Source organism: Xiphophorus hellerii, chromosome 23, assembly GCF_003331165.1.
Source record: "Xiphophorus hellerii strain 12219 chromosome 23, Xiphophorus_hellerii-4.1, whole genome shotgun sequence".
NCBI lineage: Eukaryota > Metazoa > Chordata > Actinopteri > Cyprinodontiformes > Poeciliidae > Xiphophorus > Xiphophorus hellerii.
The window spans coordinates 9,117,738-9,143,329 of NC_045694.1; the positions used below are offsets into that span (position 1 = coordinate 9,117,738).

Genomic DNA, 25,592 nt, shown 5'->3' on the forward strand with positions numbered 1-25,592 from the left:
CTTAAAAAGAGAAGTTTGTCTCTTTTAACTTCAGACATTGAGGATTAAAATGTCCTTTTATCGTCTTTAAATATCTGATCTCAACCGTAAATAACGCTTTCCAAGTTTAAACTTTTAATGGTAGATTGTACTTAATCAAAACTGTGCAGTTTGAATATCAAGGACTTTCCAAACCTTGAAAGCACCTAAAATAAATTCAAGGATTTCCCAAATGAAGCCTGATTACATTATCTAGGTAAAGTGAAGCAGATAATACTTCCGACTGCAAAATATCTGATTAATTTAGATTTTTCTTCAGCATTTTATGCAACTCTTTGTCTGCATTGTTAAAAATACAAAAATCTTCATCAGAAAACCTATAAATAGTTTTGTTTCCACAATTCTTCATAAAAAATAACAAAAATTTTATTACCTAAAGGCCTTTTGGTTTCTATTTAATGCCATGCTGCTGCAAATAACTGTTTAACTGTTTTTTTAAAAAGCATATTACACAATGAAACATCACGGCATAAACAATAGTTAATCCATTTATTGAAAAACAATCTGTAGCATTTAATCTGAAAACAAGACAGATCGGTTTCAAGCTTTAGCTCTACCTATACCTGCAAGAAGACAGTTCTAATTTCTGACATGATGTAAAAAAAAAAAACAAAAAAGAAAAAAACACCTGGAAATTTAAGTGCGAAATACTAATAAATCTCAGTTAAAATCCCTACTTTTGCATTTAAAATAATACAAAACAAATCCATCTTACACTATGTAAGTAAGTGACCCAATGAAACTGTACAAATTTTCCTGCCACAAGACCCAGATGTGGCAACAATGACATCATGAAAAAATATATTTTACTAAACAAAAAATCCTAAAATCATCATCAGAAGGTCCTTTTATTAACAGGTGAAGCTTTGAGTTGATTTAATATTTGAACAATCTTATTGCATTTTATAGTTAGTATTTAACACATTTTCTTTAAGAACAAAAAAAAAAACACGGTAAAATACGTATATTTGGGGTAGAAGACAGAAAAGACGCCTGGATTGATAAAGAAATGAAACGGTTATTGAAACTGTGGTCAGTCAGTGTTGAACCGTTTTAGACATCATGGCCCAAATGTTACAAATACATTCATCTCACATTTCAACATGAAACATGCAATGTGATTAATAAAGATTTTTAAAAGTCTCATCTTTAACTTTTAGTACAGTCAGTAAATTGAACGGCACATTATTCTGTTGGATGATCAAATCAACGTGAAATCAATGATTAACAGATTCAGAGTTTCTATGTTACAACAAAGTTTAACACCAGATTAATTTACCTGGAAGGAGACGCATGAGAACGTGTGTGTGTTTGTGCGTGTGTGTGTTTGTGCGTGAGCTGACCTTTACAGTTAGGTGTGAAAAATGTTGAATCATCTTCTAAAAGATACATCATCCTTTATCATAATTTTCCAACAATACTGAGAAACGATTGGGCAAAGTTTCACATTTACAACCAAAGCTGAAAGTTCAAGCGGTTTTACCTCGACTTCTTTGAATCTTTAGAAACAAGAGAAAATAAATTAAGAACACTTAGACTTTCCTAAAACCCTTAAAGCTACAGTATGCAACTTCTAGATATAAAAAATGTTTTTAAATATTTGATAAAACTGTCACTCTGTCATGACACAGATAATCTGTCTTCTCTCAGAAACTACAGAAACACACTGTTCAGTCAGAAACAACCAATCAGAGCCAGGAGGAGGGGCTTAGCGCTGTCAATCACCTTCTCTGGTACGCTAAAGCTTCTTCCCAACAGTAGAGCCCATCATGAATGCTAAGGCTAGTTAGCATGGCCACCAACGATGGTGGAGAAACAGTTTTCCTGTAATGATGAGTTGTTTCTCTGCCATTAGCACATTTAGCAGCAAATAGACTAGTTGATTGACAGCACTAAGACGTTCCTACAGAAGAAAATTAGGGCCACTGAAAAAAAAAGTCAGAATTCTAATAAAATTTAGAATTCAAAGATCAAAGTCAAAATTTTGAGAAAATAAATCCAGAATTTTTTTAAATTAATTTTCCCAGCGGCCCTAATCCTCTTCTGTACCAACCTCCTGGTTCTGATTGGTTGTTTTAGATTAATTTTTTCAGACGGCAAAAGCTTTAACAAACATGTAAATTAACAGATTAAAAAAACAAAAAACAACTTGCATACTGTAGCTTTAATTTGGGGTAGGATTAGATTTAATCACAAAACATGATCTGAATTGGAGGACGAACACAGAGTTAGCGTAACCGAGAAGGCACAGGATATCCGGCGGACTGATTGCTTCCCAGCGGCTCTACGGTGTGATGTACTCGAACTCCATGGGTCCCTGCGTCGGGGAGCTCATCGATGGCGACTCGGAGTCCGGCTGCAAGCGAGCGCCCGGCTCTGCGAACAGGTCGTCCCAGTACATCCCGCTCTGCGCCGAATTGTGCATGGCCTCCATTTCGGCGGGGCTCATCTCCTGCATGCTGCCGTCCTCCGATATGAACGGCGTTCCCGGCAGGTCGGTCACGTACGACTTCTTCTTCGACCTGCACGGCAGCAGGCGGTACAGGTTGTTGTCGCCGTCGTCTTTCTGCTTCCTGCCGCTCGGGTCCTGATTGTGGACTTGCTTGCAGTGGTGGGACAGAATCTGGTAGTTCTGGAACATGTCGTTGCACAGCAGGCACTGACCGCCTCTCGCCCGTGTGGCACACTTCGTGTTTAGTTCTGTATTCCGCCAGGGCGAACACCTTGTTGCAGAAGCGACACGGGTACTTCTTCTCCCACGAGTGGGTGTTGAAGTGACGCCGCAAACTCGTGATGCACACATACGGGCGTTTGCACACGGCGCAAACGTAGAAAGTCTTCCCATCCATGATCAGCTCATAGTGATCGTCCAGCTCCATTTTGTTCTTCTTCCTGTTGGGACTGAGTGTCGGCGACAGCGGCGTCTGGTCGAAGGCCTTTTTGGGCGTCGCCATTAAAGCTCTTTTCCCTTTGTTGGATTTTGATCCTCCTTCTCCTGGGTCTTCTTTCATTTGGACGATGTCGTACGTGTCCTCTCCGATGTTGGCGTAAACTTTACATCCGGATGAAAGCGAATCGATTTCTGTGCCGGTGTTGAGTGTCACCGTCTGTTTCGCCTCTATAGTTCCCTTGGCGCTGCTAGCAGAGACTCCGGAAACATCCAGAAGCCGTATTTTGGGATCGCCCTCCTGGGATGAAGCGGCGACTTGCTTCTTGTGGACTCCCAACATGTCGGTGCTTTCACTGGTCGGCTCCGGTGTGAGGCTGCCTGGTTGGGCGTGCGTTGCCGGGGAGTTACTGGAGCTGCGGTCCGAACTGTTCACCTGACACTCTGTGCCGTTAGTTTTTGGCGTGGCGGCTGCTTTCCCTGCATCCGCCCCAACATGATTCGAATCTTCGCTTTGTTTGGGTTCAACGTTTTCCGATTCCACTTTTTCCAAATCGATGATGTCAGAAGGGTTGGCCTTGAGACTCGCCGCTCTGGTTTGAGCATCAGTGCAGGAGACGAACACCACATCATCGCCCTCCTCCTCGCTTCCCGCGGGTTTCTTTGTCTGGTTGAATTCCTCTGCGGAAATGGAGAAGGACTCCGTGATGACGGGCATAGTCTCCGGAGAGGCGTCGCTCTTGCTTCCCGTCTCCTGGGACAAACCCGGCAGACCTTTCACTTGTGACAGCGGCGAATGCAAGTTCGCAATAAACTTCACTCCCAGGATCTTTCCGGCGCGGATGAGTTCCTCCAGCATGTCGGAGCGGACGCGGACGATCCTGGAGCTGTAGATGTAGTTGAGGATGTGCTCAAAGATTTCTGGCCGGATGAAGTTGAGCTCGATGACTTGTCCGGCGACGGCAAAAAGCTGGTGAAAGTACGTGCTGGAGGCCTGACAGGATTGTTTTGTGCGCTCTGAATTTCTTGTCCTGTATGATGATGGTGATGTCACAAAACAAGCCATTGCTCCGCTGCTCGTTCAGAGACTTGAGGACAGCTGCTGAATACTGCGTGTCGGTCGCAGATATCAGCTTTAGGCTCGGCATGGCTGCAGAAAGAGAGGAGGAAGAAATAAAAACAGAATAAAATCAGAGTCCAGTCTGTGTGGTCACCAGCTGTGTTTACATTAACCATAGAGATATTGAAATTATGAAAAATGTATATGCTTAATGGAAACTCACAATTTTTGCTAAAAAACAAAGTTTTGTCAAGATTGAGATGGTTTTTCAGCTGTAATGAAATGGAAAAAATTGTTCAAATCTGCAACAGAAACACTTTTTTTGCACAACAGTCACATCATCAATAGCTAGATGTTACTACTGGCGAAAACTGACAGAGAAGACGACAGGAAGTAGTAGTAGGAAGATGGTTTGCTTTAGTTTTTTTGGACAATGAGCAGCTGGATCCAGTCCTCACAGCATCGCACATTTCATAGAAAGTTGTCATTCTAAAATGTTGAATCTATAATTTTTCTGTAAAATCATTAATTACAATTTACCCTAAACATCGCATACGTAAGCGGCTCCCAAATATCAGCGGCTTGTTGCTCCTATGCCTGAATAAGACGCCAACTTCTCTCATGTAACTGTCGCTGCCATGACTTTTAAAGACGTAACCCTTGAACAAGCTTATTGCTGCGTGATTTTATTTTAATTTCTTATTTAATGGAAACACCATAACTTGTGAAATTATGTTTTTTAATGAACATTAGCAGAATATTGACAAAGTTTTGTGCACACTTCTAATGAAAAAGCAGCTAGTTACAGCGGACTTCTAATCTGTTTATTTTCCCGGGCGCCTTATATCTTCACAGAATAAGAATAACTCCCCATGCAACACATATGAAATTATATCCAGAGGTCAATATAGAGAAAAATGTCAGTTCGTCTCACGTTCAACCATAAACTTAAATGTAACATTTTATTGGGATTAAATGAGATGGAACAAAGCAACAAAGTACTGCTTAATGGTAAACCTGTTGCAATTAATCAATTAAGCAAATGAAAAACTAAAATGAGCTTAATAATTTCCATTCTGATTAATAATTTTTGAATGGCGAATTTGTTTGAATAAACATCAAAAACCAGTTTATTAATGGTCTCAGTTGTGTTTATTTCTGTTTTCTTTTGTTTTTGGATGCCATGTTTTATTTTTGATAGTTATAGTGTGGCCTGTTCTTTAAAAAAAATTATGTTTATCAATCTTTGAGAGGGAAAACTTGCTTTATTATCCCACTATCAATACATCACTTGAAAAGGGTCTCAAAACAACGTTACTGTTTATCACAATAGCTTCTGGAAGAATGTATTGTTGTTATTGTAACAGGTCTATCTGCTACCACCATGTCACATCCAGGGAATGTTCTGTTTAGAAAGATATGCAACGTCCGCATTTTACAAGTAGGGCAAAAAGTTCCGCTTTGATCCAATCGCACAACTTGGTTTGTAGCAACAGGAGCTCCTGTTGCTTTCACTTCATCAATAGCTCTCTTCCATAAATGCTATTTCAATCTTCTAATGATGGATTGAACAGATGTTCTAGTTTCAGATATGATTCTGTAACAGAACCATGCTTTCACTTTCATTGTGCCGTTTGTCCATTAATGAGACCTTTACTGAACAGCTGTATTCCTACAGAATAAATTAAAAACAGGTGGAATAACTACTAATTTACTGACATCTGAAGGCAATTTGGCTGCACTGGATTTTACTTAGGAATGTCAGATAAAAGTGGATTGAACACAAATGCACATTATTCTTTTCAGATCTTTCTTTGTAATAGAAAAATATTAGACAAGCAAACATTGTTTGCCTTCCTCCTCGCTATTACGCAAAATCCAACTGACATCAATGAAACAGCGTTAAGTTCAAGAGATATGAGTAGACATGTAAATGACCGACAGCTGTAAGGTCACTACAAATAATTATTTTAAAGGAAGGACACAAGGAAATCATTTCACAGGCTGTTATGAAGTGAAGGCGAACATATAATTATGTTCAAGAGCTTTTAGAGAACTAAAACAATGAGGTTGTCCACGCTAATGGTTGCTTAGTGATAGTACAGTTTTATCAATAATACTGCTATTGCTAAATTTTAATTCCTATAAGATCATAGAAACTGCCTTTATTAACAACAGCCTATGTCGGTTTTATAAGTATTGTATTATTGGTCTGTAATACATCCGTAACTAGATATTCAGCCGCTGCTTTTAGCATGCTAACAAAGGTAACGATGACTTCTCTTTAATGAAGAGGAAGCGCGGCCTGCTGCTTAGCATCCAGTTAGCATGCGGGGTTTTAATTACACAAAACGGGTGAAAAAATCACCTGGTGTCTCTATTTTTATACACAAAAAATGGTAATTAAATATTTACCTGCACCCCCGATGCCCGACCCAAATCTAAACCTGAAAGTTGTCAAAAAAGTTGGAGTGTAAATAATTACCTTCGCTGCCGACTGACAACAGACCGGAAATTTCCTGCAGTCAGCTACACCACAGGAAGCACCGGGAGCCTTCAAAATAAAGGTAGCTAAACTTGAGATTACTTCTCCAGTAAAAAGAAAAAAAAGTTCATTTTATGAGAATATAATAGTTTATAGTTAAGCAGATGAGAATACATGTTTTGAAACCACACACTTATTTTATGATTTTGATTAAAACAACTGAAATTATTGTGACCCTCCACTAATTTCTGCTCGAAATTTTGGGATTTATTGGATACCAATGTTTAGATTTTCTTTTAAAGAAAGAAAGAAAATACAATAAATAAACAAGTCAAAAGCATCAGACGTTTTCTGAAAGTTAGAAATATGGACAATATTAAAATCCACAGTGTTTTTAATAATGCCAAAGGACGAACTTGAATGGATTTATTCAGATGATGGTGCTATTGTGAATATAACGGGAAAAAAATTATATTTCATTCATTAACAATATTTAAAAATCAGAAAGCAATCAAGCTCAGCAGACTGCTCTAAAATGCTTTTAAGTATTTAGTTGCAAGACCTTTCTGACATTTCTAAGAGTGTTACATAATTAAATAGCTTTGATAAAATTAACTAAAGGAAAGAGTGAATGTTTTTATATTTCTTTGTTCAGAATAAACATGGGCTGAGCACATCAACAAAAGCGAGAAAATACTTAAAATATTTATTATTTTAAATATTCTTAGATATTCATAATGAAATAAGAGTCTTAGCGTTATCTCAATAAAATAATGGCCCAAGTTTTCTATGCCAAAAGTGTTTTGGCTTTTTTCCTAAAAAATGTTTTGGTAAGAGGTGATAATTTTATTTATTTATTTATTTATGTATCATTCATTCATTCATTCATTCATTCATTGGGGAAAATGACATGGGCCATTTACAGGACAGTAGGAACTATTGTTCGGTGGATTCGGGAGGCAGAGGGAACCTTTTAAGCGTTGGATCACTTATCTCTTCCTGTTATTGATTGCGCACTAAAATAGAAAGCCATATCTCCTGTTTTACTCGCTATTGTCATTTTATTTTATAACTTTATTAAGCTGTAAGTCCTCGGAGGTCAGACGGGATGCCTCTGTCTGACCGGTCCAGCTCCGACGGCGGCAGGGACTCTCCGAGTCCTCGGGCCCGGAGACCCCGTACTCGATCCCGCAGCCGAAACCGTAGCCGAGAGCGTAGCCTGTCTCCGGACAGCTTTGGGCCCAAACTCCCGAAGCCCCGCAACAAGGAGAGGGAGCGAGAGGAGCGGGAACGTCGTTTCAAAGAGGCGAGAAACATCCGAAGATTCCGCATCGGGAGTCCCGGTCGGAGCCGCTCCAGGTCCCGGTCCCGATCCCGGTCCCGGGATCGCCACAACAACAGCACCAACAACAACCACGGCCACTGGTCCGAGCAGCGCGATGGAAAACACGGCGGCTTCAAAGATGACTATTACTACCAGCAGCAGAGGGACGACGTCCAGAGGCAGAGGCAGGAGGCGTTCATTGCCAGGTAGAAAAAAATCCAGTTCATGTTCACGTAAAGCTGTTTCCTTGGTGATCTGTGGTTGCTTGACAACTGGAAGGTTGTAAGTTTGATTCCTGCTTCCGCCACACATCAACGGGAGCTTGGCCTCTGATAGTTCATCTTCTTTACATTTGACGCCAAATCTGACCTGCCTGCATTATTTCTGCTAACGAACTGAACCCCCATAGCATGACTCTGCCACCACCATGTTTTACCGTGGTCCTGCTTTCTCCATATACAGTATGTCTGCATAATCATGACAATTACAACAAATAAAGGCTTGAAATATTTCACTCAGTCTGTAGTGAATCTATGTAATATGCGTTTCAGTTCCTCAAATGAACTTCTTCACAATATTTCTGAGAGATACCTTTAGATGTTACCATCGTCTTCTAGGTTGTTGTGGGTAAATAATGCTCTCCTTGCCTTTACAGCTGTGTGTTGAAAGGCTTAAAATTGTCCCTTAATTTTTCTATTTTTGGGTCATACAGAGCAAAAACACAAAAATCCTACCAAGTTTTTTTGGTCTGGTTTCTAGTGAAAACGTCTTAGTACACTTGAATTAAGACGGAACAAACTTACAAGTAACTTTTTTATCAAGATATAGGGGCTTGTTTTAAGTCAATAATTTCTTAATATTGATTTTATAAAGTGCTGACTTCACAGGTAGATTATTTCACTTATAAAAATACATTTTTCTGCTGTTATAAGTAAAATAATCTGCAAGAAGAACTAGTACTTTCTCAGAAACATGAAGGAGTCATTGACCTAAACAAGCTCATATATCTTTCTAAAAAGTTATTTGTAAGTTGGTTTTGTCTTTTTGCCAAGTGTTTGCGCTATAGATTAAAAATAATTGGTAAGATTTTGTGTTTTTGCAGTGTATCTTCAGGAGTATTACTGCGCGATGTTTGAACTTGGGAATTTGATTTATAACCAAACCCTTTTATTTACTTATTGAGAACTCTCTAATCTGTCTGCTGTGTTTTCATGATTATTTTTGTTCTCTCTAACAAAACTCCAAGGCCTTCAGAAAACATAATTTACGTATATTTATATTTTCTGATGTAAATGTGTTGATGTGTTCCAGGCGTCTACAGGAGCGGGAGCGGATCGGTGAGCTCGGTTGTCCTGAAGTCTGGGGATATTCTCCAAGAGTGAAAGAGCCAGAGTGAGTGAAGAAAACCATCATCGATGTTCTTTACGTTTCTGCTTTGGAGGAACGTTTGTGTTAATTATGGCTTTTCTCTCCATCAGCTCTGATGAATTCACACCAGTTGAAGAAGATGAGAAAAACAGCAGCTCAGAATCCAGTTCAGAGGGTAGGAACTGTTTGACTGGAAAGGAGATGATTTCTGATACGATTTCTATAAACAGTATTTGCCCCCTTGGATGCTTTACACTTTTTGTTGCTTTTACAAATCATTACAAAATCTGCCTTTTTTGTCAGACACTTTTAATAGGGATGAATATTTATACAATCACTTATTTCATGCTAAATGTTTTTATTATTTTTGTAGAAATCAGAGTCATTTGACACTAAAATTTTGGTCATTTGACCAAAATTAAAATATATATTTTTAAATTTTTTGACAGAACTATTTCTGTCAAAAAAGCCAGATTTTGTTTCTTGTGACTGATTTGTAAAAGCAATAAAAGGGTAAACCATCCAGTACATGCAGATTGTATGTTGGAACACAACTTACCTGCAAATCTTGGGCACCTGTATTTAACTCTAAGTTATTTTGTCTCTACTTAACAGAGGAAAAGAAGAAGAAAAAAAAGAAGAAGAAGAAGTCAAAGAAGAGAAAGACCAAGAAACACTCTGAGGACAGCGAGTTGGAATCAGATTCAGAAGGTGAAACATTTAAATTTCTTTACCCAACAAATCTGAACGTCTTATCACTTTTATAAGCTGAAATGTTTTTGTTTTCTACAGAGGAAGAAGTAAAAAAGAAGAGAAAGAAGAAGAAAAGTAAGAAGTAAGTTCTCATTTGCCACACTAATAACGCTCTGGTACGTTTTTGTTGTGATCGATGAAACATCTCGATTTTGCTGCAGGTCGAAGAAGTCCAAGAAGAAGAAGGCGAAGAAGAGCCGGAAAGAGTCCAGTGACTCCAGCAGCGAAGAGTCGGAGGAAGAGGAAGAGGAAACTGGCGGGCTGATGTGGGTGGAGAAAACCGGCGTTGATGAGAACATCGTTGGTCCGGAGGCGCCGCTCACTCATCTGTCGCAGGATGACAAACCGCTGGAGTGAGTCTCTTCTTTAGCTTTCTCATTTTCCTTCAGATGTTTTCTGGAACCGAATCATGCAGTTTATTTTTTTGTGAGTTTTGTGTTTGTGAAACTCCCGTTGTTTTTTTGTCTTCCTCCAGTTTCGGCCACGCCCTGCTCCCGGGTGAAGGTGCTGCCATGGCGGAGTACGTGAAGGCGGGCAAACGGATCCCTAGAAGAGGAGAAATCGGTCTGACCAGCGACGAGATCGCAAACTTTGAAAAGTCTGGTTACGTCATGAGCGGCAGCAGGTGAGCAAAATTTTTGAAGTAAATTAGAGCTGAGACGATTAATTATGATGAATTGATTATTGAATAATTATCGACTAACACCAATACTGGAAAATACAGACTCTAAAAAGAGGCAATTTGCTGAAAGAACAGCACACTAAGAGCAATAATTAAGCCAAAACTGTTCAAAAATATAAATATATATTTAAGAAGAAAAACCTTTTTTGTGTAAAAATGTTCAACCCAGACCTCCAGTTTTAGCTTCAAAAGTATTTTTGATCAAATGATCAATAATTCACTAAAGGAATGTTAATGCATTTTAGGTAATAGGGATATTTTTTTATTTTAAATAAGTGATTTATTTTTATTATATTTATGTATTTCTAATGTTGTATAAAATAAGATTAAGTGGTTAAATAAAAATCTGAAGAATGTGACAATTATTTTCAGATTAACCATCAGAATAATTGATAGAATAATCAAATAATTTAGTTGCAGCCGGTATGAATGGGAAATTTTTTCTACTTAGAAATAATATACGAGATATTTTGACACACCAGAAATATTCATGTGTAATGTTTTTCTTGCAAACATTACACTGTTCATAACTCAAACATGCTGTCATATTACACTATTGACTATATATTACTAATAAATATATCTTATTGGAATTTTATGTGATAAACAAAATGTGAAGTGGGAGCAAAATTAATGTATTTTGCAAAAAAGAAAAACTGAAAAGTGTGGCATACTTTTGTGTTCAGCTCCTGCTACATACACACATTTATGTAAATAAATAACGTCAGGCTAGAGTGGTGCTCCTGGGGGCCCTAATCAGCCACTTAACTCACATATGCCAGTGTTTGCCCATATAACCATTCTTTTGCATTTTTCCATATTTGTACTTTCTGTAACGCTGACATCTTATCTTTTTTCCTCCTGCAGACATCGTCGTATGGAGGCTGTGCGTCTGAGGAAGGAGAACCAGATCTACAGCGCGGATGAAAAGCGAGCTCTGGCCTCCTTCAACCAGGAGGAGAGGAGGAAACGCGAGAGCAAGATCCTGTCGAGTTTCAGAGAAATGGTGTACAGAAAAACCAAAGGCAAGGAGGAGAAGTGACTGTTGCTTAGTTTCCCTTCATCTGGAAGGATTTACTTTGTCTGGTGGCTTAAAGTGTAATATTTTATTTCTGAGAGTGCTCCTAAATTCAGTCGTCCTTCCGTGAGGATGAATTTTAACTGTAAACAAATGTCTGAAAGTGAAGTCTAATTGTAATTTTTTGTTTATTTCTACTAATCCACATGAGCAGAGAAATAAAAACCTTTTATCTCCACTGTTCTGTTCTTGAAGTTGTACTGATAAAAACTCCTGAAAATAAATTAAAAATAATCTTACTGTAGATCTTCTGAAAGGTTCATGTAAATGTTTCAGCTTGTTTATAATCTAACAGATAACTGAAAACCACATGTTCACCTTCAACCTTTTTTTGTAAACTTAATATCAACAAAAGATATACATAAAAGAGCAACTGTGCTTCTACTAATCAGTAGAAATGATCAGATATGACAATACTTTATAAGTATTTTGTAGTTATGTAGGCGTCCAGTAAATGCCTTTAAAACATTTATTTAAAATGCTAATCATTAAAATAGAATCTATGTAAAACAAAAAAAAAACAAAACCACTTCTAGTGAGGAACAGTTTAATCACAACTGATTTTTAAAATACATTTATATATTTAATTTACAACATGACATTTCTGCTCCTCATAATCCTCAATTACTTGATGTTCTCGAGTCCCTGCAAAGGAAAAAGGACAGAAAAAATGTCACTGAGCTCCAGTTTTAGTAATATTTATAGGAAAACTACAGGTTTGACTTCAATCACATAAAATCTACACATAATCTTGGATCTCCCTGAACCAAAGCTTTTAGGTGAAAACATTTCAGTCAATTCTCTCCAACTGTAGATGAAATGTTGTAGAATTAGCCAGATAATGTAAAGATTTGTACAAAAAAAGGAAGAAAAGAAGTTATTTTAGTTTGTAAAATCTGAAAGTTAGAGCTCAGAGTCGATTAACCCAATAAAGAACAGCAACACTGGTCATTGAGGATTTTTCCCCATTTTCACAAATTAAAGAAACTTCTTTCACTAACTGTGAGGATAATTATTTCACTACTTATGGCATACCTTTGGTTATATTTGACTGATAAGCGTTGTTGATGCAGAACTGGAGGTAAATTAACACGTAGTAAATGTTTAATAGCAATAAAACTGTCCAGGTTCGCAAGTTTTTAAAGAAACTCACCCCAATTTTAGGTCCTAAAAAGTCTTAAATACACCTAGAGTTTCAGCACAACGTATTCAATTACATTGCCTGATAAGCATTGTCATTTTAAATAGTGTATGCAAATATCTGGTTCCGAATTGTTAGCTGCTAAGTCTTTGTGTAGCTGATTGGACTTTTTTCCAAACATCTACCAGAAAATAAAAGCACGTAAATAAACAAATTTCTTCGTTTTACTGCTGTTTTTGATTTAAAACAGATTCACCTTGGAGTTAAAGTACTGCTCCGTCCCCGACACTCTCTTGTCCCTCTCCATCAGATACCACTGCCACGGATTCCGAGCGATCCTTTTCTCCTGCACGGGGATAAAACAGTTGCAGTCTCACAAATTACGGCAGACATTAGCGGCCAGACAGCAGCATCGGTCAGAGTCACCCTTCACCTTTCCTCCGTTGGTGAACTTATGGATGTGTGTGGTCACAATGCCCGGAAGGATCATGCAGACTGTCATGAGGCCGAAGGCGGGGAGGATTTCATACCACATCTTCCGTTACTTCAGCAACCAGAAACAAAGAAGAAGCAGCGAGGACAACGTTGCCCTCCGAAAATATCAAGGAAATCTGTCTATTATGCTAACGCTGCTAACAAAATGGCGACCGCTCTGCTCCAACTTCCGTAACCAGAATGGAATGATTTCCGGTATGAACTTTTCAAAATTAAAGCATCAAAATCTTCTTTTTATGACAAGCAACGTTTAAATGTGCGTTACCGCCATCTACTGGAATGGAGTGTGGGACGCTCCCACACAGACAAAACATGACAATAAATTTCTAAATAATTTGGGTTCATTCATAAGTTGAATTTGGTTGATATATTTTTGTTTTGGTATATAAGGCACACGTTTACATCAAATTCTCGTTCTTATAAAAATAAAAATGCTTCACACACTCATTTACTCTTGTTGGGCTTGTATTTAGAGACTACATTAAAGCGGAAACTGCTCAAATTTGTGTTTTTTTGTTTGTTTTTTACCAAATTAAACTTAAAAGAAAAATCGGAGTTAAAATAATACGAAACAAATGGGAGAAAGAAAATTCGTGAAATAAAGTGTTTTCTCTTTAGCTCCCCCCTGGTGGCGGTGACTTTGAATCGCTAGTTTAGCCGTTAGAGAGGAAGTTGGTCAGGTCGGTTGCTACAGGCTGGCTAACTTGTAAAAAAGTAAACAAGTCTGTTGGCTGAGTTGAAAATAAACACCGTAACCTTTCAACTATGAAGGAAGACAAAGAAAACACTCGACCGAAAGACAAAAGAGTGGAAATAAAATGTGAAGATGGAGAGAAGACGGAGAAGTGTAAGGAGAAGAAAGAGGCCATGACAAAGGTAGAAGTTGCTAACAGAGCTATTGTTGCTACAAGCAGTCGGTTTAGCGCTTGAATAGTTTAAAAAAAATAACACTATGATGTTTATCATGTTGTATTTTTTATATCTATATAAAATGTGAACATTTTAAATAGGATAATAAGTTCTACTTTATAGCAGTTTATGTGTAATTATGAAGTTTATGATCAATTGCATTCAAACTAAAATGTTCTAGATTGTGATCAGAAGATTACCTCCAAGTCTGAGTAAAGAGGAGCTGGAGGAGCAGCTGCAACCTCTTCCAGAAGTGGACTACATGGAGTTTTTCTCCAACGACACCAGGTACTTCCTTCTGTCAAGCCTCCTCTGGTCATAAAAATATATAATAACTTGCTTATTTTACTAAACATGCTTTCTTTTCCCAGCCTTTTCCCACATCTCTTCGCAAGGGCTTACATCAGTTTCAAAAATCAGGAGGACATCGTTCTCTTCAGGGATCGATTTGATGGATATGTGTTCATAGATAACAGAGGTAAGACTGGGGAAAATAGTTGAGAAAGTTTACCAAAGAGTGGAGGCTATGCATCATTTTTGTCTGTGTGTTTTTTAATAGGACAGGAGTATCCTGCCATTGTGGAGTTCGCACCTTTCCAGAAAACCGCCAAGAAAAGAAATAAGAAGAAGGACTCAAAATGTGGAACAATTGCTGAAGGTGAAATTTTGTACACTTTTCTAATCTGATCTGTAAACAAATAAACAAATTTAATTTACCCAGGGTTTCTTTAAAACATCTGTAGCAGATCAGGCTTAGGAGCACCACAATTTATTATAATCAGATTCTTTCCTCTATAAATTAACCCTGGACTTCACATGTAAAAATTAAAATGTTACAGAAAAACAGACAAAAAGCAAATAACCTTTCAATTAATCCAACTGCAGTAAAGTTTGAATAGTTTTGACACTTTCTGTTGTTTTTAATTAGATTAATGCTCAGCAGGTACAACCTTTTAGCTATAATCATGTATATATCGTAACTACAGTCTTAAATGTTTTTGCAATTAAGATAGAAAGTTAAAAACAACCAACTCCACTTTCCAGATTATGTAATATTATATTTAGTGTTTTAGTTGGTACACAGTTTTAAACATATTTATAAAAATATAAGACTAATTCTGTGATGGAGTATTTAGGGCCACTGTGGATAAAAGAAAAGGGAAAAAAGTGGTCCAGAGTACAATTATGCCAAAAAACTCTAACATTTTTTAGATTCATTTCACATAACTACAAGGAAAAAACTTGTAGACATGTGATTTCTACATCTCTGGCTTTGAAAAGTTGTAGATTTGCTTGAAAGAAATTCCGGTCTTTCTGGTACAGGATAAGAGCTCGGATGTACCGCTTATATCCACATAGTCACCCCCTACCTTTACCACCTCAGTTTTATGAGATTTTTGACATTTACTTTTGTAATTTCTGAAAATTTTCTAATAAATTTAAGTTTTTTCCTTAGAAATGTCTGACTCTGCAATGTCATAGAATACCTTTTATTTTAATATTGTAAATGTATCCCTTTAATCATGGAAAATTGTAGAAAAATAAACTTTCTGTAAATTCATCATCTGAAATTATCCCAATTTGTTTCTTCTAAATGTGTGAAATTAGTCTAAAATGTTCTGTTTTTACCTCTCCAAAGAATCACCAAAAATTAGTTTTCTGTCAAATCTCTTGTTATTTTGAAGAGTCAGATTTTAAGAATCCCACAGCATGACAAACCCTCTACCTTACTTTACAGCAGGCATGTAGCGGTCATTCTCATAAGCATCCTTCGTTTCACACCAGACCAACACAGAGGCTACCTTGTTGCCGAAAACCTTCAAAAACACAGTTAAAGTCTCAAATAATTTACGTTTGTGATGGTCGGACAGAAAACAGATTTTCCTGGCAGAACTCCCAAACAGTTAGCAAATAATGGCCATTATAGAAAAACTGATGATGCACTAATTTTTTACATTTAGCTTTCAAGGGTTATTTTCTTTTCTTACCTCCTGTTTTTTTTATTGTGGTTGTTCTTATTTTTATTATTTAAATTTTCTTTTAGATCCTGATTATAAAAGGTTTCTTGAATATTACAACGGAGATGGAGAGAAGCTGACATCCACACCGGAGACTCTGCTCGAGGAGATTGAGGCAAGATCGAAGGAGCTTGAAGGTTTGTTTACATTCGCTGCTTCACTGTAAATATGGCAGCTGCAGAAAGCTGAATACAATAATTTAAGAGTATTTTTCTCTTTCTAGCCAAAAGAACAACTCCTCTTCTGGACTTCCTGAAGAATAAACAGGTAAACTTAACACAGTGCTCTGAGAAATATGTTACAGATCATCAAATACATTTTAATAACAAAGAGGAGCTAAATATAGTTTCAAATGATTCATGTATTTATTAAGCAGAAAAAAACTAATTTTTAATAAATATGAAACATAAATCCAGACTACCCTTATTATTTATATGAAATGTTGTTGCTCCAAAAAGTTAAAATAAAAAGCAGCAGCCGACAAGGAAGAGAGTAATTATTTTAAACAAATTTAATACAAATAGACTTTGATCCGGATGAACAAATCCACTGTTTATTAAATCTGCTGTCATGAAAGCTAATAATTTTGTTTATTCCAAAATAATCTAATTAATGTTTGGAGCAAACTTAAGTTTACTGCCAGTTGGGGTGTGAAGATTTTTTTTTACATTATGTGAATCCAAATATGATTTGTGACAAGTTTGTAAATTTACAAAACAGTATAGAAAGAGACAAATAAAGAAAACCTTTGACTGTTGTTGGAGTTAAATTATGAAAAGTGTAGTTTAAAAAAAAAATAACAAGAAAGAAAATATTAAATGGTTACCATGGTAAATAACTTAAAATTGTGTTATATCTGTTTTGGATTGTTTTTTCTTTTATGTGTCTGTTTAGTGCTTTGTATATAAGAAGTGATATTTTATTTAATAATAATTTAATTTAATTTAATTTGATGTGTGGGAAAGACCTTGATCTTCTGCCTGCATCTTTTCAGTCGTCGTTTAAATTGTTGCTCTGTTTCGAGGTATAACCAAAACTAAAATTCAGAAAACATTTTTGTTAGCTTAAATAAATAAAGGTACTTAATGGGGAAAACTATAACTAACTGCGACTATATTATATGTTTTTAAAACTAATTAAAACATCCTGAAATTATTGATAAAATATCCTTCATTTTTGTGTTTATGAATCACTAGTCTGCAAAATGGCGACAGCAAAAGTTGTTCAACAATAATTTTCTGTTGAGTATTTATTACCCAATCGATGTAACATAATCAGAATACAATACTTTGAGATTTGTGAGTTCTGCACCTAAAAATGAACCAACTACAACTAAAAAAACTAAAACTAAACTGAAACTAAACGATATTTAACTGACACTAACTCATAAAAACTAGCAAACACACTCCAAAAACTAATTAATTAGACAAACAAAAAGTCACAACGAAATAAAACTAAACTCTAATGAAAACCCAAAGCTATCATTAACACATTATCAGATGACTGACCGAATGAATAAAAAGTTGAACAAAATCAAATCTTTAAGTGAAAGTGTTTGTCAAAGAAATTTAGCTAGAGACATTTTTACAGAGATTTCATTGGATCAACTCAAAAAAATCAACCAATGAGCCGTTGTCATCGATAAGAAATAAATAAAAATGGTCCATACGTTCTAGAAGGAGCTATTTTGTTTAGGTTTGTTAACATCTGTCTTAATGTCTTGCTGTTCAGAGACTGAGGGAGGAGAAGAAGGAGGAGAGGAGGAGGAGAGAGCTTGAGCGGAAGCGTCTGCGTGACGAAGAGCGCCGCAAATGGAGGGAGGAGGAGCGGAGGAAGAGAAAAGAGGCGGAGAAGATGAAGAGACTGGAGAAGCCTTTGGAGAACAAAGACAAGGACCAGACTAAAGATGAACCAAAAATTAAGGTTTGTGTTGCAGAACGTCAGAGCCGTTTCTAAATCTGCGTCATTTCCAGGGTGCTTTATTTTATTTATTTTAATTTCAGCTCCTGAAGAAGCCAGACAAAAGCGATGACGGCGATTCTGAGAAACCCAAAGAGAAATTCAAGAAACCAGAGAAGCCGCACAGAGAGGACAGAGCGTCAGGCGGCGCCGACCACAGGAGGAGGCCGAACTTTGAAAATAAGGAGGAGCGAGAAAGAAAGTCAGTGTCTTCACTCGTTTCTCTGAATTTGCTGAGTTCAAACTAGTGATGTGCGGATTGATACTGAAATATCGATGCTTCTGTTTCCAGACCTTTAAGCTTTAACATCGATTCCCAAATCCAAGTATCAATACTTTCAATACTTCAGTCATTTGAAATGCTGTATCTGAACAAGATATGTTAGAATGTAACTAAATTACTGAGATGTTGCCTAAATAAAACAGGGCTGAAGGGAACTACTTTTCCTTCCGCCTGGCAATGCCCAGTGGCAGATCATAAAAGAAGTCACACTTGGAGATTTTTCAGCTTTCATTTTGTAGTATTTCCTAAAAATTAACAAGAGTTTATTTCAGTAGGATTATTACTTTACTCTTTTTATTTTTATTTTTAGTTTGTAACACCATTTTCAAACATTTTGTATGATTTTCTGCTGTTGTTAAAATAACCCAGCTATAGTAAGTGAAGCTGCTACCTCAATGTACTTCTGAACTTAAAATCAAAATGTTAGAGTACATCGAGTTATTTTTATGAAGCCAAGATTTGAACTGCAACACTTGGTTTTTGCACAAAGCATCAGATCGGTATCGGTATCGCTAAGCTCAGCTTCAGTTTTATTCAGTATTGGATCGGAAAGGAAATTGGTGTTATCGAACATCGCTAGTTCAAACTGCCGCAACTAAAACAGGAAGTGGTTGTTTTTTTTTTTACTTGGCAGAGGGAACGAAGACGGGCGGAAGGAGTTCAGGGAGCGCGACTTGGACCGTGAGAAGGAGAGGGAACGACGGCTGAGGGAGAAGGAGCGCATCCGACGGCAGGACGAGGAGCGGCGGAGACGGCGGGAGCAGCAGGACGGAGAGAACACGTCCAGAAAACGAGAGGAGGAGAGCAGAAAGGAGAAGGCGATGGAGAAGAGGAGGAGCGAGAACTCTGCAGACGCCGATAAGATGGAGAAACCGGCCAGAGAGAACAAGAAGGAGGAGAGCAGTAAAAGAGAGAGAGTTCGTAATAAGGTAGGAGCTGCTGGGTGTCAGAGCGCCATGTTTTGTTGTTTTGAGACCATTTTCAAGTAACATAATGCAAGAACAAATGATCAGAGATCAATAAACTTTAAATTCTAATGTCCATTTAACACTGGAACTGGAAGACATTTTAAATATCCAAAATAAACAAAACAACAAATGAAATGGATTAGGAAGTCTTTGTAAACAAATATTATTCATCAGAATGGAAATTATCGCATTAATTTTAACTTATCATGCGATTTAATTGATTATTGCAACACAATGACAAACATTTTGAAACTATTTTCCTCCGAATATTTTCTAAAAACCCGACAAATGTTGTGAAAAGCGGCTCGGAACCCAGTAGCAGTTTGTGTTTTCCCTGTGTTGAAGCATTTCTGTTTCTCTGTGTCAGGACCGGCCTGCCATTCAGCTGTACCAGCCGGGGGCCCGGAACCGCAACCGCACCACCAGAGGCGGCGCCGACTCTGGCTCCGCCGACAGGAAACCCGACTCCGACAACAAGAAGGGGGCCGACAGAGGGGAGGACTGAGCGGGTTTCTGGTTCTGGGGCTTTTTAAGTTTGGTGAAAAGGCCTGCGAGGCTCAGCGTGACCCCGCAGCGCTAACACGCAGCGCTAACACGCAGCGCTAACACGGCGAGGGGGGCTGCAGCGGCTCCAGTCCCAGTGGAGGCGGGGATTTGAGCCTCTCAGAGCCTCGTTGAGACCCTGTTTGGTTTTTTTTTCGTTATGAGAGGCAGTGGTTTGTAAGAGTGCAGCTGCAGGGCGCAGAGGGTAACGCCGAAGCTTCCCTGGGACCATGAGATCTCACAGTGACGTTACGTCGTTAATGTTCCTGAGGGAAAAGGTTTCACCGCAAACATCTGTTAGCTCGTTCATTTAGATCAGAATGTGGAAAAATAATCTCTTCTGTCAGCGCTAGGCTTTAGATCTTTCACACGCTGTACCCCACTCTACGCAGAGACAGAAAATCCACTGATGTGCAGAAACTACAGTGGTTCCCAGAAGTCCACACACCCAGAGAGAAATTACAGGTTGTTATGACAAATATTATTATATTTTTAACTTTAACGTGACATATTTCCTGCACAATGCAACAGCAGTCATAGTAATCTAGTTTATGCAACATAAAAAAGCTCCAATAACCATTAAAGCTGCAGTATGTAGCATTTATAAACTTTTTTTTTTAGACGTTTGTTGAAACTGTCACCATGTCGTAATGGTTTGGTGTGCTAAAGATCATTTATGAAATTTGAGCTCTTTTGCCTTCTCCCAGTACTAACTAGAAACAACCAATCAGAGCCAAGAGGCGGGTCTTAGCGCTGTCAATCAGTCATGAATGCTAAGGCTAGTTAGCATGGCCACCTGTAATGGTGGATAAACAGTTTTCCTGTAACGGTAAGTCGTTTCTCTGCCATTATCACATTTAGTAGCGTGTACCTGAGGTTGACTGACAGCACCAAGACCCTCCTCCTGGCTCTGATTGGTTGAATTTTGTCAGGACTGTTGCATTTCTTCAGATGGCAGTAGTGGTTCAGAGAGGAGGTGAAGGAAATCAATCTTTTCACAGATTATCTGTCTCATGACAAACTGTCACAACATGCTGACAGTTTTAACAAATATATATATATATAAAAAATATTTTTTACAAAAGTTACACACTGCAGCTGTTGAAACATCTGATTTATTTTCAGCCTTCCTTTTATTTTTTTTTTATAGAGTTTGTCCTCCTTCCACATCTTGACTTGGCAATATTTGCGTACTCTACCTTCGGATGACCATAAAGATGTCAGTTTTAATTCTGGCCTTTATTTAGGCCGTTCCAAAGCTTAACTTTTCACACCCTGAAGCATTTTTTGTTCATTTGGACGGATGTCTTGACTGTAATGGTAAAAAAAAATCTCTTTTCAGCTGTGGAGCTGATATTTAAAGGTTTTGTGCCAGAATTGACTGCAGTTTGGGTCTGTTTATAATTTAATCTGCTTTAGCAAAACTCTAATCCCACATCCTGATGCAGCCACCACCATGTTTTGCCGTAGGTATGGTGTTCCTTTTGGTGATGTACTGAGTTGCCAAATAGACACTTTTAGATCATGGCATTTTTCCTGAAGGTTTTGGGAGGCTGAACATTTTTCAGGTAAATCAGATTTACTGTAATTGTTGTCAGATGAAGAATCTTTTCAACATAGTTTTAGTTTATCCTCAGGTTTTTCTTTTGAATTGTACAAGATATATGTCACATTAAGGATGAAAAAAGTTTTGAAAAGGTTTATTCTGGCCTGTGTTGCAACATGGATGTGTGAACATTTTGGACACACTGTGGTTTATGGTTTGTACTAAATAATATAACCTACTATTTTGCTTTGGGATTTTTATGCAACTGATGGCGGAGAAAGCCATTTCTGACCATACTGCCATGTGACATCTATGCTTGCATGAAGACTTCTTAGTCAGAGGGATCAACATGTGACCTTCCCCCACTTTTCTAACTCAGAATCAACTTAAACATTCATTTTTGTGAACTGAGTAAAACATCGGAACAAATATTTGCTGGTAATACTAATAAAATTACAGAATCTCTGCCTAGAAATAAAAATACTTGTTGAAGTTTGTCTCTGTTTTTACTTTGCACCGTTTTCCATCTCAACTTTTGATTTTCTAAGCACGAATATTTAAAAAAATATATTAGGGAATAATTTAAGGATCAAACTGTTTAATGTCTTGATTACTGAACAACATGTACATTCTTAATATCAAGTGATTAAGAATATCTGTACTCTTTAAATAAACTATTTGGTATTTGCATTTGAGCAGCTAAAACTGAATGAAAAGATTTTGATAAACATTCAAGTATTAAGTTTGATCAAGAAACCTATCTTATGTGGAAATGCAAAAAAAAAAAAAACATATTTAATGGACCAATCTGTTGTGCTATTTGTTTTGAAAATAAAATGGTACACCTGGAGGATAGGTGACTTGTCCAGGGTGCACCCAAAACAAAGTAGCCTACCATACAATTTTTGTTTTCCATTTCTTTTAATGAAAGAAAATTCTGGTCTTGTTTTTAGGTTTTAAAATAAAGAAAATCATGAAACTTTTACATAAAAAGGAAAAAAAAAAAAACCCGAAAAATATTTCTAAGACTATTAGTGTAAAAAATGCAATAGTCAACATTTATGAATTGCCTTTTCATTTTGAAAACAGTCATTTTTTTGTCATTTGTGGCGAAAGTTATGAATTGCCATAAAAACTGCCTGCATTTCCTCCAGTGGCCGCTTTGTGTCGCTGCTTCCAGGAGGCTCACTGCTTAAAGTTGCTTACGTCACGTCCTTCTTTCTCTTCGACCACCGCCATAGTGGGAAAAGGATTGTGGAGAAAATGGTAAATATAAAATCATTAAACATCCACCCTGACAAAGCTTTTAATCCATAACTGTTACTCGAAATGAATAATATATATTGTATTGGTAAATAAAGTGTCCGTATGTTGTGAAAAAATACGCAGTTAACATGGTTAAATTAACTACTAAATACGGTGCTAGGTATGCTAGCTCCGAGCTTTCCCTGGGTAATGTGAAACGTATTCATCATAAGGACGTGAAGTACAAACTTTAGATACAAACCTGTTACTGACTGGGTTCTGTTACATTTTCCAGTCGTCCCACAAGACTTTTAGGATCAAGCGCTTTCTGGCCAAGAAGCAGAAACAGAACCGGCCGATTCCTCAGTGGATCAGAATGAAAACTGGCAACAAGATCAGGTGAGTTTCTCATGTTTCTGATGCTGCAGCTTTATAAACATAAAACTTCACTCTTAAAGAGCAAAAAGGATTATTTAATCTACACAGCATTGCTTAATGCGTCTAGATCTAGTGTCTGAAAGTAAAATACTCTGCTTAAAGCAGCGTAAACTGAGTTTTTAATAGTGTACCAACCTGAAAATAATCTACACCAACAGCTTTAATAATGTTAAATATTATTGTGCCTGTGTACAAGCGGCTCATTACAGCAATGTGGACATAAATGATTAACGGTGATCTCAGGAACCCATGGAATGAGAACTTTCCAATGTATAACTGTGTCAATGTTGGATTAAGTAGTGTACTCTTTACATAAATTTATTCAATTTTGTTATTAGAATACGGCTCACAAAACATGTAACCTAAAGACATTTTACAAAAATAAATGATCCAAAGGCAGTGGACTCCTGCATATTTCTGGTTCAGTATACTTAGAGTTTTCTGTGGAACATGACTAAATTATTTGGCAAACATTTGCGTATTTCTAGTATTTTTGATAGAGCTTATGAGAAATATTAAAAAAAAATTGAAGCTGAATCTACATGCATTGTTGTGTGGCATGCTATTGGCTAGCATTTAAAAAGCAGCCAATCCAGGAGCTGCGGTTATTTTTCTTGGCAGATTTTCTGTTCCTGTAAGAGCAGAGATAAGGAAGCTTAAATGGCAGCACCAAGATAATTTTAACTGTAAAAATGAATATGTATTAGTTTGTTTGGTAGTGTAACATGAAGATTGACTTCATTCAAATTTACATGTTGACTATGTTGATATAGTATCACAACTTCACAAAATACTGACTTGTGTGTGTACAATATCTCAATCACATTTGGTAGGACAAAAATACATTTCTATTTACCAAAGGCAACGTGAAAGTACAAATACAATTCATTTACTGAAGAGTTTGGATGCATAATTCAGTTTTTTATGTTTTTTCTTATTCCTCCAAAGCCACAAAGTTAGGTTTTGGTTGCAGATTTGTACAGACATTGAACAGAAATGACATTATTTTTATTTTTTCTAAAAGTGAGATTTTTTTTCCTGCATAAAGAGTTTGTCAAATTCACTTTGCTTACACACCTAAGTTCAGCAATCTATGTGAAGAACTGACCTATTGTTTTCCGTCAAACGACTCACATCAGCGGCGTCTGGTCGGTTAGCATCGCTCAAAAGTGGAGCATCTAGTAAAACTTTCTGCTGTCCAGTTATCATTCGGCTCACTTTCTGGTGATTGTGTGCAGGGTTTCCAGTTCTGACAGCTTCCAGACCAAAAAATCCCCAAAACAAAAAAACCCAGCCCAAATCTCAACCTCTGACAACATTCATGTTGTGAGCATCAGATTAGATTCTGACCAGAGCCAGATCCAATTGGGACTCGACTCTCTGAACACAAATAGACTTGTGTTTTCATGGCTCTGACCTTTTAAATAGTAATTTGTTTTACAACAATACCACATAGTGACTTTTGATTAACCAATGACCATTATGATCATTGATAGTCACATTCAACAGATTCTGATTGAACAGACATAATTATTGAGAAAAGTTAAAAAATGCAGCATTTTATTAAAAGTTTTGTGCTTTTCTGCCACACATTATTTAAGAAAATTATTCTGAACACTTTAAAACCTATTAAAAGCAGCATAAAATTTAATAATACACCCAAAAACTGTTTTTTTTTTTTTCCTTTTTAGCTAAATGTTCAAAATCAGCCCAATTGTGTAGAAACTTGCTCAATCTGACAACACTGAATGCATGTTGTCCTTATTTGATTCGTATTTACCTGAAATTATTTTATAATTTTTTTAAAAAGTCGATGTTGCTCAGTTGCTGACCATTAGTCTTAATTTTGGTCTCCATTTCTGTTTTCCTGATTTATTTATATTAAAGTTTTAGTGATATCTGACAGACTAATGGATAGAAGGAAAATGTGGAGTCTATAATTTAAAGCAGGTCTGCAAATGCAGCACTCATCATCAGTAGAGTGCTGTCATTAACCCTGCTGAGAGCATCTTCCTCCTGTGGCTCTCTTCTTCCTCACCTCTCTGGTGATGAGGAAACTGCAGCTGCAGGACAAATAATTAATGTTTTAATAATGTTTTCATAACATAATGATGTTATGGGGAGTTGAAGCAGCGCTAAGAACATGTAAACATTCAACTGAACTTTTCCTTCGTCTTGTTTTCAGGTACAACTCCAAGAGGAGACACTGGAGGAGGACGAAGCTCGGCCTGTAAACATGGAGGCCGTTTGTCCCGACCCCCAGATGTCTGGAGGGAGCTGCGTCATCTGGAGCAGAGTTCGTTTTGTACAGATACTCTGGCTTTCTTCGTGTTTGGCAATAAAAAGTCAGATTTGAAATGCAGATGTTTTT

At 37.2% G+C, this 25,592-nt stretch overlaps 5 protein-coding genes and 1 non-coding gene across 6 annotated transcripts; 4 read left to right on the forward strand and 2 right to left on the reverse strand.

The window, feature by feature from the left end:
- Window positions 1-507: 507 nt before the first annotated feature.
- zbtb33 (zinc finger and BTB domain containing 33) lies at window positions 508-7,271 on the reverse strand. The gene is given in 4 exon segments (XM_032554488.1): window positions 508-2,702; window positions 2,704-3,920; window positions 3,922-4,076; window positions 6,472-7,271. Coding segments are annotated over 3 exon segments (1,749 nt in total). The 5' UTR covers window positions 4,075-4,076; window positions 6,472-7,271; the 3' UTR covers window positions 508-2,323.
- Window positions 7,272-7,419: 148 nt separating this feature from the next.
- nkap (NFKB activating protein) lies at window positions 7,420-11,855 on the forward strand. Its single transcript, XM_032554494.1, has 8 exons — window positions 7,420-8,001; window positions 9,107-9,187; window positions 9,274-9,338; window positions 9,779-9,874; window positions 9,956-9,998; window positions 10,078-10,269; window positions 10,392-10,541; window positions 11,466-11,855. Exons 1-8 carry the CDS (start codon window positions 7,580-7,582, stop codon window positions 11,638-11,640), a joined length of 1,224 nt encoding a protein of 407 aa, XP_032410385.1. The 5' UTR covers window positions 7,420-7,579; the 3' UTR covers window positions 11,641-11,855.
- Window positions 11,856-12,206: 351 nt separating this feature from the next.
- Window positions 12,207-13,512, reverse strand: ndufa1 (NADH:ubiquinone oxidoreductase subunit A1). The gene is made up of 3 exons (XM_032554496.1): window positions 13,251-13,512; window positions 13,074-13,163; window positions 12,207-12,321 (listed from the first exon to the last, which is right to left on the reverse strand). Exons 1-3 carry the CDS (start codon window positions 13,350-13,352, stop codon window positions 12,301-12,303), a joined length of 213 nt encoding a protein of 70 aa, XP_032410387.1. The 5' UTR covers window positions 13,353-13,512; the 3' UTR covers window positions 12,207-12,300.
- A 440-nt stretch (window positions 13,513-13,952) lies between these two features.
- Window positions 13,953-22,030, forward strand: upf3b (UPF3B regulator of nonsense mediated mRNA decay). Its single transcript, XM_032554489.1, has 10 exons — window positions 13,953-14,188; window positions 14,403-14,509; window positions 14,593-14,699; window positions 14,781-14,879; window positions 16,266-16,376; window positions 16,463-16,506; window positions 17,971-18,162; window positions 18,243-18,400; window positions 19,116-19,410; window positions 19,817-22,030. Exons 1-10 carry the CDS (start codon window positions 14,078-14,080, stop codon window positions 19,952-19,954), a joined length of 1,362 nt encoding a protein of 453 aa, XP_032410380.1. The 5' UTR covers window positions 13,953-14,077; the 3' UTR covers window positions 19,955-22,030.
- Window positions 22,031-22,678: 648 nt separating this feature from the next.
- Window positions 22,679-25,583, forward strand: rpl39 (ribosomal protein L39). The gene is made up of 3 exons (XM_032555772.1): window positions 22,679-22,804; window positions 23,079-23,182; window positions 25,407-25,583. The coding sequence occupies exons 1-3, from the start codon at window positions 22,802-22,804 to the stop codon at window positions 25,453-25,455; spliced, it is 156 nt and encodes a 51-aa protein (XP_032411663.1). The 5' UTR covers window positions 22,679-22,801; the 3' UTR covers window positions 25,456-25,583.
- Window positions 25,165-25,301, forward strand: LOC116715051 (small nucleolar RNA SNORA69). The gene has a single exon (XR_004338174.1). It is a non-coding gene; the product is annotated as a small nucleolar RNA SNORA69 (small nucleolar RNA).
- Window positions 25,584-25,592: the final 9 nt, after the last annotated feature.